Raw genomic sequence first — 16,414 nt, 5'->3', positions numbered from 1 at the left:
TCTTGTATATAGCTGTGCTATTGGTTGCTTCTGATCTACTTGGTCTAGGCTTTTGAGAGAGTCTGCATATCAATTACACAGCCTATATATTAAAAAGATTCAGTTTGTGTTTTGAAAAACTTCGAGACATACAATTAATTTTCCCCCTCTCGTATTAATTAACTAGTGATTTATATGACTACATTTTACTAGGAGTGTACATAAACACCATTCCCACCACCAAAACACAACGATTGCCACCTCAACATGCTTTACTTCAGACTGTGTCCAGAGACTTCACGTGTGGAATGACAACCCTTCAGCTTCATTACTCAGGTGAGACCTTTCCTTTCATAGTATACTCTAATTCCATCTCAGGTGGTTCACTTTCTAACAAAGTCCCAAAATCTAGATATACACCAGTTTCTGTGAGAGAGAGCATATGTTCACACGTATCCATAAACTACTGCAAAATATATACCTGAAAGCAGAAGTACACTAGAGTTTGCAGTGAGTACCCCCCTAACACTTCCTCTCCACTATTCCAAGCTTTGGGTCCATGATTGCTCAACAATTTGTTTGTATGTTAACTCTCTTTTCAGTCACCAGGATCCAGATGTCATCAGGCTTCCCTGGATTGAAGACCCCACCACTGTGTCCCGGATCTCTGCTTCCCCAGAGACCCATCCTACTAGGGAAAGAGAGAGGCAGACTGGGAGTATGGACCAACCAGTCAACGCCCATGTTCAGCAGGGAAGCAGACCTTCTACCTTCTGCAACCCACAATGACCCTGAGTCCATGCTCCCAGAGGGATAGAGAATGGGAAAGCTATCAGAGGAGGGGGTGGGATATGGAGATTGGGTGGTGGGAATTGTGTGGAATTGTACCCCTCCTACCCTATGGTTTTGTTAATTAATCCTTTCTTAAATAAAAAAGAAAAAAAATCAATCAAAGAATAAAGAGAATCTAATGTGATTAAAAAAAAAAAATGAAGAGAGGGCAGGGCCATAATAAAAAAAAAAGTGTGTGTGTGTGGGGGGGCAAATAAATATAAATATAGACAGACAGCTATAAAAATAATAGTCAACCCACATCTGGGATCTTGGAAGAAGTAATGTAGTTTCCAATTGAGGTAATGTGGACACAGTACTCTGCTGGTGGAAAATAGTTTTGTAAATCAATATTAAATCTAGTAGAAAAACTAAAATAAAATAATAATGGCTATTAAATCAAAGAGATAGTAAATTTCTAAAACACCTTGAGATACTGGAAGCTGTTACATAAGGATTAGTGTCTGGAGAGTAATTTAGCAAAAGAGTATAAACTAAAATTCTAAAGATGAAAAAAATTCAATTTGATATATTAGTCACATGTTTTTCTTTTTTTTTTGCATTAAGGTGGACTTTTATATAAAATTTTCTAAAATGAAAGCATATAAATTCTGAAACATTATAGAGTAAAAATTCTTACATTTCACAAAAGATTATTTACCTGTAATTATGACTACCACAAAGGCACTGATAAATACAAGCAGAAAGTGAGGCTGCTAAAGTATGCATTACATACACCTGGAAAAAGCAACAAGAACAAAATTAAGTATAACTTTTTAAAAATAAAACTTGCTAGGGCCTAAGATAATCAACATTATAAAAAAAAAAAAAGGATGAAAAAAACTACCCTAATAAAACCACCATTTCCCAATTCTCTTTAATACTCAAATCTGTCTAGAGAGTTCTCATTACAAGAAAATTAAAGAGGTCTTTGGCAGAAATTATAAAATACATTTTGGTTATCTAGTTTCTATTTAACAGCAAATGGGAATAAACGCGTGGTCATTAATAGTGTGTAAGCCATATATCAAAAGCAACCCTTCAAACACGTGGTCATTAATAGTGTGTGAGCCATATATCAAAAGCAACCCTTTGGAGGCTAAACCTGCTCCTTGCTCAATGAAAATATGAAGGCCAGTCTGATAAGTGGCATTCCCTTATGGTCAGGGCATAGAAGACTGAGCTATTACATATTTTAGCTACTATAGAAAATATACGCTCTAAAAAGTGACATGAATGGGTAAGCAGTGCTACCTTCCTTTTCTGTCTCTGCCCTTCGCCCTTCTCAATAAAAAATTAAAATTCTGCTGAAAGGAATGCTCAACAGTCTCATGTATGAATGAGACCCTGAGTTTGATCCCTAGTGCCACACAGCCATGTTAAAAGGAAAAAATATGTACTGGTAAATATTAAATCCCTATATTTAAAAATTAATTTTTAACAGACAAGCTTAGTAATAAGGGGATTACTCCTAAATGTATACATAAAACTATTACTATTAATAAAATTACTAAGTCTAAATAATAGCGTTGTAAAAATTGAAATAACTTATTGCATTATAAGTAAGTCTATTCTACAACCAGATATTTTAAAAATAAAAATCAATATAAACTTGGCAGTACAATAACTAAGTAGTCTCTTGTATAAAATTATTTATAAAAGCTGTAACACTGATACTTTGGTTTTATTATTTTATATAAATCTACTAAAAGATGGAAACCAGCCATACTTACTTTATTGCTTTGGATATCAGGATGGGGTGGTGAATCAAAGTTTATTATGGCATGTAGAATATCATGTGTTAGATTACTAAGGTGCAATAATGGATTGGCAACTACTGTTTTGGCACTTGCTGTACAAGCAAAAAGGAGGGGGATCGAGGTCTGCTCTGACAGAGGGCAAGGGAATAGTGGCTCTGGTGTTTCCTTGAAAAAAAACAAAACATTAAATCAGATATTTACTGCTATTATTCTTGGGTCTCTGAAAAAGAAAACTTTAAAACAATTAAAATTAAGAGTATCATAGAAATTTTTATTAATTAGGAAAGAAAAGAACAATTGAATGATGCTCTTATGATATACAGAGATGTTCATCACCTTACAAAGCATTCATATAAGAATACAGAAGATGTAGGGACCTAGTGGTGGCTCTCCTGGTTAAGTGCACATATTATTAGCATGCACAAGGAACCTGTCAAGCCCTAGGTCCCCATCTGCAGAGTGACAGCTTCATGAGTGAAGCAGTGCTATAGATGTCTCTCTTTCTTCCTCTCTAACTCTCCCTCAATTTCTCTCTGTTCTATCAAATAAAGTTAAAAAAAAAAACAAAAAAACAAGAAGAATGCAAATTAGGCAGAACATACTCTTTGATGTGACCTAAAAACAAATTGAGTTTAAACCTCAATACCTAAATAACTCTACAGATGTCAAATAAGAGACTGTACCAAAAAAAAAAATTCTTGAGGCAGACATAATGAAGAAAATCAACAATTTCAATATTAAAAACAAAAGAGTAATGTCAAAATCTATTTTATGTTTTATTGTCAATGACTACTGGATAAGTTACATACCTGCTGAGATTCTTGTAAGAGCAGTATCAATTCCATTCTCACAGATGCAAGACCTCCACCATGGGATCCATGCAGTATGCAGTAACTAAGAAACATCCTTAGGAGTGACTGGTATTTCAAAAGCCACTGTCTCTTCTCCTGAAAATTTTCTCTTAGTTGTTTTACTTTTGCTTGGTGTGGTAAATCTTCAGTATCTTCATTTGATCCAAATTCATCTCCATTTTCACTAGGTGCTGACTGCAATTCTTCAGCATCTGAACAATAGTCACAAATCCTCTGAAGAGCTATCACTTCTTTTTCAAGCCAGTGATATAGCTGATAACGCAACTTTCCACCATCAATTTCATAACCAGTAGATAAAGTACGGAGTTCTACTGTAAGAATCTTTAAACATGCTCTAAATTTTAACTGAACTGCAATGACATCTTCTGAAGGACTTAAAATGTCATTTTCATTTAATGTGCTAAGAGATTCTGTGTAACCAGAACTTACTCCATCCATGTCTTTATTTATTTTGCTCTGTGAAGGTTTTAGTTCTTTCTTTGAAACTAGGAGATCCTCATTTTCTTCATCATTATCACTGTCCCATTTTAACTCTAAAGAATCATCCTGAAGTACAACACTTGGTTGGCTCCAGTCAAAAGAAAGAGTGGAGTTGGACTGTTTCTCTGAGGAACCCTCTGAAGAAGATCCAAATCCATTACTCATTGATTGTGACCAATCAATAGCAGAAGACTTATCTTCCCTGGCATCCAATAGTAATGGAGAAGAAGGAGAGCAATCCTTACTTGTATTCAGAAAGCTAGATGTCCTACAAAAAGGTTTTATTTTCTTGATGACTTTTGGCATCTTTGATAATACTTCCAAAGCTAACATGGGGCAGCCAGCTTTTAAATGTGCACTGGCAGTAGTAAAAAATAATCTTCTTTCACTTAAAGTAATTGTTCCTGACAGCCTACTTTTCCCTGTTAAACTCATGTGTGTTGAAAATGCATCCAAAGATCCAAAGTGGCGTCTCAGCAAGAGAGGATGTGTTCTTAGATAATTGTAGAAATTAAAGACAGCAGGATTACAGGCTGACATCATGACCTGATCTGAAAGCAAATTCATTTTATAAGCCAAGGAAACTTCTTGAAGTGTTATACCTTTTTTCTCTATCTAGCCTTTTGATAAGTGGCAAAACTACACTTATATAACACAGGACAAGACATCTGTGATGAACAGGTTCTACTACAGAAGAGAAACAAAGGTTATGCTGATTTCATATTTATTTCAGGCAATAATCTAAGATAATGTAAAACATTCACATGGAGACCCTCAGTTGTTTTTTTGCTTGTTAGTTTTAAAATTGCCACTAGAGTTACTGCTGAGGCTCAGTGCCTGGTGGCCATTTTTCCCCCTTTGATTGAACAGGAGAGAATATGAGAGGGGAGGAATTAGAGTGGAAGGGAGGTAGAGAGACATCTGCAGTATTTGCTTCACCACTCATGAAGTTTCCCCCCTGCTGGTGGGGAGCAGGGGCTCAAACCTAGGTCCTTGTGCATGGCAGCATATGCACTTAACCAGGTGTGCCCCTACCTAGCCTCCATACTCAGTCTTTTTTGTCCTCCCTAATTCTCTAGATACTCCTTTCTCAATTAGTTTTGCTAGATCCTCTTTTTTTTTTTTACTCCATCTTTGAATGTTGAGGTGTTCTAGAACTCAGTCCTTAACTTCTCTTCTATTTATTATCCCTGTGTAAACTCACAGATTCCTACAACCTTAAATACCATCTATATGCTGACAACCTATACATCTTTAATTCCTGTAATTTCACTCTATAAACCAAAGCTATATATCCAGAGGCCTATAATCCTTCTCCATTACTTATATACACATGTATCTCAGTGACCCGCTAATAAGTGCTCCCTCTTTACCAAAGCTATTTTGATTCTTGCAAATTTCAATTAGATCTTTCCTCAAAATTCTCCTTATCAGACAAGTTTTCTTCTTTCTAAAACAGCATCCCCTCCCCCCAAAATCCATTTCTTATCTTCCCTTCTCCCCTGCAATACTTACCCATTGCTCTAGTAAAAACCTAGGAGGTATCCTTGATCTCCCACCCCAGAGTTATTGCTGGCCTCAGTGGCTGCACAATGACTCTACTGCTCCTGGCAGCCACTTGTTTCTCTTTCTTACTTTTTTTTAGAGGAGGGAGGGAGTGTGTGGAGGGAGTGGAGAAAAGAAGCAGCAGCAAACAGAGAGAAAGAGACCTAGAGTACTGCTTTACCACTCATGAAGCTTTTCTCCTACCAAGGGAGAGGGGAGGTGGGAGCATCAACCCCAGATCTCGTGCATGGTAACATGTGTGCTCTACCAGGTGCATCACCATTCAGTCCCTATTCTTGATTATTCTTCTCTTCATATTCCATAACCAAATCAGTTTTAGTTATTTTTGAAATTAGATACCAAATCAGGTTACTTGTCTCTGCCTTCACATCCTAGTCCAAGCCTCTTATTCATTTTTTTTCCTTTAAAGTTAATAGGAGTGTACATAAACATCATTCCCACCACCAAAAGACTGTGTCCCATCCAGTCCTTATTATTCATCCTTATCCTCTTATTAATTTTTAAAAGTTTTCTTTTGATCCTGGGTCCATACTCCCAGAGGGATAAAGAATAGGAAGGCTATCAGGGGAGGGGATAGGATATGGAGTTCTGGTGGTAGAAATTGTGTGGAGTTGTACCCCTCTTATCCTATGGTTTTGTCACTGTTTCCTTTTTATAAGTGAAAATTTAAAAAAAAAAGTTTTCTTCCATAGCAATTACAAAAGCCAGATCTCCCACCTTCTGCACTCCAGAAAGATCTTTGCTCCATACTCCCAGAGGGATGAAGAATAGGGAAGCTTCTAATGGAAAGGACGGGATACAGAACTCTGGTGGGAACTGTATGGAATTGAGCCTCTCTTATCCCACAATCTTGTTAATCATTATTAAATCACTAATAAAATAAATTAAAAATGTTCTTCCATGAGAATACCTGTATTTACTGGCTCTAAAGCAACTGATAATATATTAATTTCAAATCAAAATACAATTTTAGCAAGAATATGTATTGGTATAAAAAGTGACTGGAGAAAGTTTTTCTCTCCCTTCATTATACAGAGTAGGTGTTAACAATCTTTAAGTCAGACAGCTTGGGGGCTGGAACAGCTGAGTGAAATGTTTTTCCACTAAGTTTCCAATAATAAGAAACTCATTATTTCCAATTAAGTGATGAACTATGGAAAGCTATGAAGTAGTCTTTATTGTTTCTTATCCAAGGAGAAGTATTTTGAAGGATAGGCTATAATTTAATGGGACAAATACTGCATTTCCTTTGTATTGCAGATTTTCTCCACTATCCAAAAGTAAAACAATACTACTTTGTATAATTTGATAGACAGTCTATAAGGTATGTGAACAGTGTCATCACTAACTCTTACAGAAAATTCTTTAGCATTTACAGACTTGGAAAATAACCTTCCAAACCATGCCCAAGGGCGTTACAACGCTCAAGGACCTGGGTTTATGCCCCCAGTACCAACTTGCAGAGTGAAAGCTTCACCAGCAGTGAAGCAGTATTACAGGTGTCTTTTTTTTTAATTCTTATTTATAAAATGGAAATATTGAAGACAGCAGAGCGGTGCAGCGGAAGCGTGCTGAGCCCATAAAATGTAAATATTGACAAGAACATAGGATGAGGGGTACAATTCCACACAAGGGTGTTTCTTTATCTCTCTTTTTCTATCTCCTCTTTCCTCTTAGTGTCTCTGTCTTTACCCCCCCCCCATAAAAAAACGAAAGAAAAATTAAAGCATTCACACATACATTATCTTAAGGAAAAAAAAAAAAAGAATGTTCTTTCTGCCCTTTCTAATGCACCATATTCTCACAGGTGTGATGGTAGCTTATTGTCTGCATTTCTCTAATAATCAGTGACTTTGAACATTTTCTGTTCCTGTCTGAGTGTCTTATGAATTTCTCGTGGCATCAACTGTACTATAAACCATTATTCAAAAAATGACTTTTTGGGGAAAATACCCTGCTTTCAGACAGAGTGGGAAATCTGTACCTTCTACATACAATACTGTTCAGTAATCTGCAGTATGAATGAAATGCTCAATTGTCATCTTAGAAGTGCAACTTACCATCATTCTCTTTGATAGGTTGCTTTATTAGTGTTTTCAGAGCACTACTATAATCTTCTAAAATCCAATATGCCATACTCCGAAGGAAAGGATCATGATTCATATCTATGTGTAATGAATTGAGTTCCTTGACAGGAGAATCAATTCCCAAAACTTTTTTACGTAAAATAGATTTATATGTTGCAGATGTATCAAATTCAGACTCAAAGAGTCTTGCTATTACAAGAGCCAACTGAATGTCATTCAGTTTCTCAAGACATACCTGTAAAAAAGAAAATATATTTTTAAAAGAAGTACTGTTTAAGAAAAACAGATAAATCTTTAATGTTAAAATAAATAACACTAATAATTAAAGAACACAGGTTTTGTTAATATCTGAAATAAGCAAAAAAGAAATACTATCAACAGACAGTGCTGGCTTCTGCAAATCTAATGCTAACATTTATGTTATTACTGCAAATTTATTTACCAGTACTAAGTAGACATTTGAAAAATTATCATACTGGGGGCTGGGCAGTGGTGTAACTGGTTTATTACCAAGTATAAGGACCTGAGTTTCAGTCCCTGATCCCCCCTGCAAGGGTGGACGCTTCATAAGCAGTGAAGCAGGTTTGCAGGTGTCTATCTTTCTTACTCACCTCCTCTCTTATCTCCCCTCCCTTTTCAATTTCTCTCTGTCTTATCAAATTAAATAGAATAGGGAAAAAAAAAAAAAAAAAGGTGGCCAGGAGTGCTGGCTCCCAAGCCCAAGTGATAACACTGGTGGCAAAAAAAAAAAAAAAAAAATTTACTTACCCATCCAAGGCTGATGACATACAGATCATTTCTACCACTGAACTACATGACCAGTTTGAATAATTCTTTTATATGTTTGTGAAAGAAAAAAGAAAAATCAAAGCACTACTCTTCTCAAGCATGTGTAGTAGCAAGCACTGAGCCAATGACCTCAAAAGGGCAAGTCATGCACTTTGCTAACTAAAGTACCTCATAGATCATCAAAATAACTCCTCTTAGTGGATTGTCAGGAAATTCATGATGCATTTTTTCAGAAAAAAATACAGAAAAATCTATCATTACTTTTCTGGCAACCCAAGACACCAGTTCAAACTACATGTTTTGTTTTACTCCAGAGTTTTCATTCACCTCATTTTAATCTTGAAGCTTATCTTTATTCTTTCCTGTCTCCCTCAGAAGTGTTTCCAAATTCAAAATGTTATGAAGCATTTGAACGAAGGGCAATTTCAGACAGAAATGTCATAAATGAAATACTTAAGGTTCAGGATTTTTTTTTAAAGGTTAATAATTAAAAATTTTACTGTTTTATCAACTGAGAGCCAAATAGAGGTGAAGGGAAGGGATGGAGGGATACTGGAATCTTGGTGCAAGATGGTGGAAAAAAGAGCTGTGGGAAGGAGAGAGTTTTGCAGACACCTATGACGGGAAGATGTAAAGTTAATCTATGTGGCAACAACTATATTGTACATCAATATCCTCCAATGAAGTGACTTTTAAAAAGCCAAACAGGTTCTAATGTGTCTATACTGAAATGGTGAACTTTTACTCAACCTGTTAATTAAATTTTTAAGACTCAAATCAAGTGCCTATTAGGCAATCTAGCCAAGTTAAGCTTAGTTCTATGCAAATCTCATTCAGAAAAATGACAAAAAGTTCACAATTAACTATTATCAGCTGGGCAGACAACTAATGATTACAAAAAAAGACTTTCATGCCTGAGGCTCTGAGGTGCCAGAGTCAATCCCTAGCACTACCATATGCCAGAGCTGAGCAGTGCTCTGGTCTCTCTTTCCCTCTCCCTATGTAGCTTTCTCTCTGTATGTCTCTCATTAAAATAAATAAATTAAATGTAAAAGAAGTAAATATTATTAGTGCTTTGGATATTGAGCCTTATGTTACTTCTACTAAAGCCAAATTAAAAAAAAATATTTAGGAATGAGGAGATAACTCAGCAGTAGAGTAAAGACTTGCAATGTGATGGCCCATGTTCAATCCCTGGCACTGAATAAACCTTCACTTAGAGGTTTTCTGGTCTTTGTTGCTCTCATAATTATTTGGCTTTAAAAAATTAGCATTTAAACCTTTTTAAAAAATCTTTTTAAGTATTTATTTATTCACTTTTTTCTTGCCTTTTTTATTGTAGTTATTATTGTTGGTCATTGATGTCGTCATTGTTGGATAGGGCACAGAGAAATGGAGAGAGGCAAGGAAGACAAAGAAGGGGAGAACAGATAGACACCTGCAGACCTGCTTCACCGCCTGTGAAGTAACTCCCCTGCAGGTGGAGAACCGGGGGTCAAACCACAATCCTTACACTGACTGGTCCTTGCGCTTCACGCCACGTATGCTTAACCCCCTGCGCTACCGCTCGACTCCCAGCATTCAAACCTAAATATTGTTTAATTTTCATACATTACCTCAATTGCATCTCTAAGGCAACCAGCTAAGAGGAAAAATGCTGCAGAATGTTCAAATCTTTGTTTGCCTAACAAGGAAAAAGCATTCTTTAAAGCTGCTTTGCGCCACCGCTCGTCCTCAAAATTATGTCCAAAAAACTTTGTCATCTTGGTGTCATTTTGGGATCTGTAAAGAAAAGAAAAAAAATTGGAAGTTTTGGAACACACACAGTCTTTTCTACATTAGAGCAAGTTTCATAAAATTTAAAGCTATCCACCTGAAAGTTACTCACAGACATGTGCCAGCTCCTAAATTACTAGACGTCTACTTCTTTTCTAGGGAAATTTTTTTAAATTTTTACATATTTGTATTTAACTTTAATATCATTGAATTACTATCATTCCAACTATAAAGAAAAGTACATTAGCAGCACTGCTGAAAAATTTATCCATAGAAAAAATATATTTTGTATTATCTTCTATGGAACTTCACAATTTGAATCTCATCAATCACCTTTACCACTGCTGTCCACAAGAGTATGTATGACTCTGGTGATAGTAGTCTAAGAAATTTGTCTTCACTCTAAACAATACGAACAGACACAGTTTCTCAGAAAACTAACTAGGTCCCATGATTTTTCACCCCAAAGGATATAATTCAAATAAAGTCACCTAGAACTGCTAACAAATAGATTATTTATAGTAATCCTGCTCAACAATTCTTGTTGTTGGAAAGCAAATGAGTGAAAAATTCTATGAGACCCCAGCTTAGTAATGGAGTCAGATCCCATAGGGTAAGGACAATTTGGAAAGAGAGGCTGGTCCCTGAACTTTTTTTTTTCTTTTTTAAGATTTTATTTATTTATTAATGAGAAAGAGAGGAGGAGAGAGAACCAGACGTCATTCTGGCACATGTGCTATCAGGGATTGAACTCAGGACCTCGTGTTTGAGAGTCTAATGCTTTATCAACTGTGCTACTTCCTGGACCACATGCTGAACTCTCAGTAAGGCACAGAGTTTATGCCTACCACAGACTCCATCAATTCATCTTCCCCACTCTGGATCCATGTGTTTGGTTCTACCAATACCGAGAGTGTTTTAAAACAAACTTTAGTATTTCCTTACTAATAAACCTAAAATGAAACTGGCCTTATTAAGATTATTCTTTTGTGAAATACATTTTCCAGAAAATAATTATTAAATAAAATTAAGAATCTACATGAATCATACTTACAGGAATGATAAATGTTTACTTCATATATTTTATTCCTTATAAAATGTTTTCATTTTAAAGTGATTTTCTCACCTACCTATATAATCCCCAAATCACAGCTTTCTTTTTCATTGCAAGGTAAAAAATGGCAGCATCTAAGGGATCATTCTTTCTGAGAAAGGCTGCTTTGGCCACCTATAATTAAAAAAAAAAAGACTAGAAACAGTTTTTAAGTGAACAATTTCCATCATATTTATAACTAGAATACATAGGTATTAAAATGTTCAATGAGCCCTTAGCAATATGTAACACATGTATGAAGACATACATAAACTTATAATGTGGAGCCTCCAAAGAAAGTAGAAATAGGACTGCACATTTCATTACAAACTCCTCTGCAATTTCCTTTCTTTCATTGACAGCAGGTTATTACTGGGGCTCAGAGCAGGCACTACAAAACCACTGTTCTGGATGGCTATTTTTTCATTTTCTCTCCCCCCCCCATTTTATTGTGTTACATAGAACAGAGAGAAACTGAGGGAAGGGGGATATAAGAGGACAGACACCTATAGAACTATATATATATATATATATATATATATATATATATATATATATATATATATATAGACATATAATATATAAAAGGACAGACACCTATAGACCTACTTCACCACTCATGAAGCATCCCCCCATGCAGGTGGAGAGCTGGGGCTTGGACCTGGGTAACATGCACTCAGTTGGGTGCATCACCACCTTTCTCCTTTATTTTTCTAAAAATGTGAGTGTGTATATTGCATAAAAATCAAATATGTGCTACTAAATAACAAGTCAGTGGCAATTCAGGAATTAGAATGTACACTTTTAAGGTACACTAACATATTCTGAAATATAAAAATGGTTTTAAAGCATTTTACTGCTTAAAAAAAGTAGCAGCAGATAAAATACAAAATATCAGATGTCAGGCTCAGGCAAAACTAGTAGAGTCATGGGCCCCTCTAAATATACCTAAACTAGATCTACTAGCTTCCAAATCTTCATCTGCAATATTCCAGCCTTTAGGTTCATGATTGGTCAACAGTTTCTTCTGCTTTATATCTTAACTTTTTCAGCCACCAGGTTCCAGATGATACCATGATGCCAACCTGACTTCCTAGGGCAGATGATCCCACCAATGTGTCCTGGAGTCCCACCTCCCCAAATCCCTGCCCCAATAGGGAAAGAGAGAGACAGGCTGGAAGCATAGATTGAACTGCCAACACCCGTGTTCAGCAGGGAAGCAATTACTGAAGCCAGACCTTCCATCTTCTGCACCCCATAATGATCCCAGGTCCATACTTCTAGAGGCATAAAGAATAGGAAAGCTATCAGAGGAGGGGATGGGATACAGAGTTCTGGCGGTGGGAATTGTGTGGAAGTATAAGCCTGTTATCCTATGGTCTTTTCAGTGTTTCCATTTTGCAAATAAAAATCATAAAAGATAATAAAAAAATACAAAATGTCATTTGAAAAAAAGATCCAAAATATATTAATTCATTTTTACCACACAATAAAACATTTACCTTTTCTATGCATTTGCGCAAGATGCGGTTATTCCGGACCCACCAACCCACACCCATTGCTCTTAGCTCAGACCACGTGGGGTCATCTTTCTGCATTGCTGGCAACATGTTCAGCAGTTCTTCTTCTGCTACAGAGTGAAATGCCCAGGCAAAATTACTGGTAGAAAGGCCTGAAGGTAAAAGATGCTTGTAAGAAACATAAACAATAGTACACAATAATAATCCTTAAAAATGTGCATTCTAATTTTGCAATAAATATGTCTACATTTTGAAATTTACAGTTACATTTAAGTGGCTAGGGCTGGAGGGAGTATGAATTTTAAACACATATTAACGCAGTTAAGAGGAAAAGTTAAAAGTGAGACAGTTCAGAACACCTTTCTTTCATGACATCATTTCTCCAGACAATAACTTGGGTCCACCTGCATATCAGAAGTCAGGCTCCAGAGAAAAATAGTATAGTCATGGGCCCTTTGGAATATAACTAAAATATGCCTAATAACTATCTACAAAACAGAGATCCCCAAACCTTCATCTGCAATTTTCCAGCCTTTAGGTTCACGATTAGTCAACAATTTGTTTGGCTTTATATGTTAAGTCTTTTTTAAGTCACCATGTTCCAGATGCTAACATGATGCCAACCGGCCTTCCCTGTACAGACAACCCCACCAATGTGTCCTGGAGCCCTGCTGGGAAATTGTGCAGATGCAGTCACATCTGCCATGTTGACCACTCAGTCTATTGCTAGTTCCCACGAGAGTTGGGTCATTCTCGGAGCACCTGTTCCGCCATGTTGTGCCCTCAGGGCATTGTCTATTCCCCCCCCCCCCCCCCCCCGCCATAGTTGAAGTGCTTTGGTTACTCCTCCCCCTACTCCCATAAAAGCCCTTCTTCTTCTGCACCTCTCTCTCGCCGGCTTCTTCACTTCGGTGTTTTAGACGCAGGAAAGGTTACTGCATGAGGCAGCCATTTTTGCTACTTCCATGCGGCCCAACCTGCTTCTCTCTCACCCAACTCTGAGGTGCCAGCGTAAATAAAGATTTGTGTTCCCTCTTCGCTCCGGATCTCCTCTCTCGCTTCTTGGCAGCGCAGCAGGACAAAGCCCCGCTTCCTAAGAGTCCTGACCCACTAGGGAAAGAGAGAGGCAGGCTGGGACTATGGATGGACCTGCCAATGCCCATGTTCAGTGGAGAAGCAATTACAGAAGACAAATCTTCCAACTTTTGCACCCCATAATGACCTTGGGTCCATACTCCCAGAGCGATAAGAACAGGAAAGCTATCAGGGGATGGGATGGGATATGGAGTTCTGGTGGTGGGAATTGTACCCCTCTTATTCTAGGGTTTTTGTCAGTGTTTCCATGTTATAAATATAAATTTAAAAAAGGGGGGGACCTTTCTTGCTTAGCATATGCAGTGCTAGGTTAAACCTGGCAGCTCATGTATGCAAGTCTTGTAGTCTATCTACTGAGGCACACTGCTAGCTAATTTCTCTTTCTCAATCTCAAATCTACCACTTCAATATATCCTACAATGTCTATGTATTTTATATAATTAAAAAATTTAATTAAAAAATGTTAATGTCATTGTATCCCTCTTATCCTATGGTCTCATTAATGTTTCCATTTTATAAATGAACATTTTTAAAATATGTTAATACCAGTTTCACTGTCCATAGTTTCCTTTTTCCTAAAACTTTAGTCATGATGCTTTCTTAGGTAATAAAAATACAATTAAGACAGTATTATTCTGTACAAATAAAGTCCTTTTTAAAGGATGAATCTCATCAGTCAACATTTTCTTTATAGATTTGACTTTATAAAATTTAAAAAATATCAATAGACAGTAGAATATAGCACTATGATGGATCAGAATGTATACTTTAAATTCCAGTTTTATCCTCTGTACTAATCTTTTAATTGTTTAATTTTATCAATTAGAAAATATGAATAATCATGACATCTATCTCAGTTTTTGTGTGATAGTTAAAACTATGGAATCAAATCATTCAGAATAAAACCAGGCCTATGTTAACTATTATTACTTCATATGGCAATGAATATAAGATTTTTTTTTTTTTTTGCCTCCAGGATTATCACTGGGACTTGGTGCCTGCACTACCAATCCACTGCTCCTGGAAGCTTCCCACCCCCTTTTGTTGCCTTTGTTGTTTATCATTGTTGTTGTTATTGTTATTGTTGTTATTACTGTTGGATAGGACAGAAAGAAATCGAGAGAGGAGGGGAAGACAGAGAGGGGAGACGAAGACAGAAACCTGCAAACTTGCTTCACTGCTTGTGAAGCAACTCCCCCTGAAGTTGGGGAGTGGGAGGCTGGAACCACCAGGATCCTTATGCAAGTCCTTGCACTTTGCACCTTGTGCACTTAATCTGCTGCGCCACTGCCCAGCCCCAAATATAAGATATTTTTATAATTACACAGAGTCATTTATATCAGAAATTATCTCAACCTACTGGTCCGCACATGTAATGTTTGTTGTTTAGTTTTTATCTATTCACAGTATATTTTTGTTAACATTACTGGGTACAATAAAAGAAAACACAGACTCAACAATCTATGCTGTAATTGATCAGCCATTCTACTTTATTTTCTTCCTTCCTTCCTTCCTTCCTTCCCTCCTTCCTTCCTTTCTTTCTTTCTTTCATTCTTTCTTACCACCTGGGTTATTACAGAGGTTGAATGACTGCATGACAAATTCACAGATCATCAGCTCATGGCAGTCATTCCCACCCTCTTCCCCTTCCCCTAAGACAGAGAAATTGAGAGGGCGGGGAGATAAAGAGGAAGACAGAAGGAGAGACACCTAGAGGACTGCTTCACTGCTCATGAAGCTTCCCCCTCTGCATAGGGATCAAGGGCTTTTATCTGAGCCCTTGCTCATGGAAGCATGTTCGCTTTACCAGATATGCCCCTTCCCAACCCCATGAAATGTGATTCTAAATTCCTTGTAGATATCTATTATTTCAACCAAGATCGATTTTTTTCACAAATAAAAAATGATTTAGAATTTTAGGTTTTAGTCTTTCAAAGCTAGCAGAAAATGAGAGGGAGGGAACATAAAGAAAAACAGAGAAAGGAAGGAAAAGAAAAAACAAAAAACAGAAACCAACTGATACTAAACTATAGAGTCCCCAAAAACATTATCCAAATATGTAAAATAATGCTAGAAGTGGAGGCCGGGCAGTGGTGCACCTGGTTAAGTGGACATACTACATAGGGCAAGTATCCATGCAAGGATTCAAGTTGAAGCCCCCTGCTCCCCTTCTGCAGGGGTCCGCTTCACAAGCAATGTCAGCAGGTGTCTTTCTCCCTTTCTACACCACCCCACCCCAATTAATTTCTTTCTGTCCTATCACATAAAAAATAGCTGCAAGGAGCAGTGGACTCATAGTGCCAGCACTGAGCTCCAGCAATAACCCTGGAGGTAAAATAAATAAATAAATAAATAAATAATAATGCTGGAAGTTAAACCTACCTCTTTAATGTATATATCACTGAGCCAACAAATAATTGGATTTATTTAAATTTCCTTGACAGGCATTCTTATTTGAGAATCTAAAATATTAACAGTATCTGAAATGTTATTAAAACAATATCTGAAAGTCACTAATATTAACAGTAGTCTTAAAGGTAGAGATTTTTTCTTTAAATAATCTGTT

General features: G+C 36.7%; 1 protein-coding gene across 1 annotated transcript in view; it reads right to left on the bottom strand.

Annotated features, from left to right (window-relative positions):
* Nucleotides 1-16,414, bottom strand: part of DMXL1 (Dmx like 1) — a 142,879-nt gene that overhangs the window by 59,415 nt on the left and 67,050 nt on the right. The window contains 7 exon segments of the mRNA XM_060171294.1: nucleotides 1,472-1,548; nucleotides 2,544-2,735; nucleotides 3,380-4,473; nucleotides 7,549-7,810; nucleotides 9,981-10,146; nucleotides 11,271-11,368; nucleotides 12,736-12,959. Of these exon segments, the coding sequence (XP_060027277.1) occupies nucleotides 1,472-1,548; nucleotides 2,544-2,735; nucleotides 3,380-4,473; nucleotides 7,549-7,810; nucleotides 9,981-10,146; nucleotides 11,271-11,368; nucleotides 12,736-12,959 (2,113 nt within the window).

The sequence above is a fragment of the Erinaceus europaeus genome, chromosome 2, assembly GCF_950295315.1.
Source record: "Erinaceus europaeus chromosome 2, mEriEur2.1, whole genome shotgun sequence".
NCBI classification, from domain to species: domain Eukaryota; kingdom Metazoa; phylum Chordata; class Mammalia; order Eulipotyphla; family Erinaceidae; genus Erinaceus; species Erinaceus europaeus.
The sequence above is the reverse complement of the archived record's forward strand: the minus strand, read 5'-3'. Positions and strand labels throughout refer to the sequence as shown.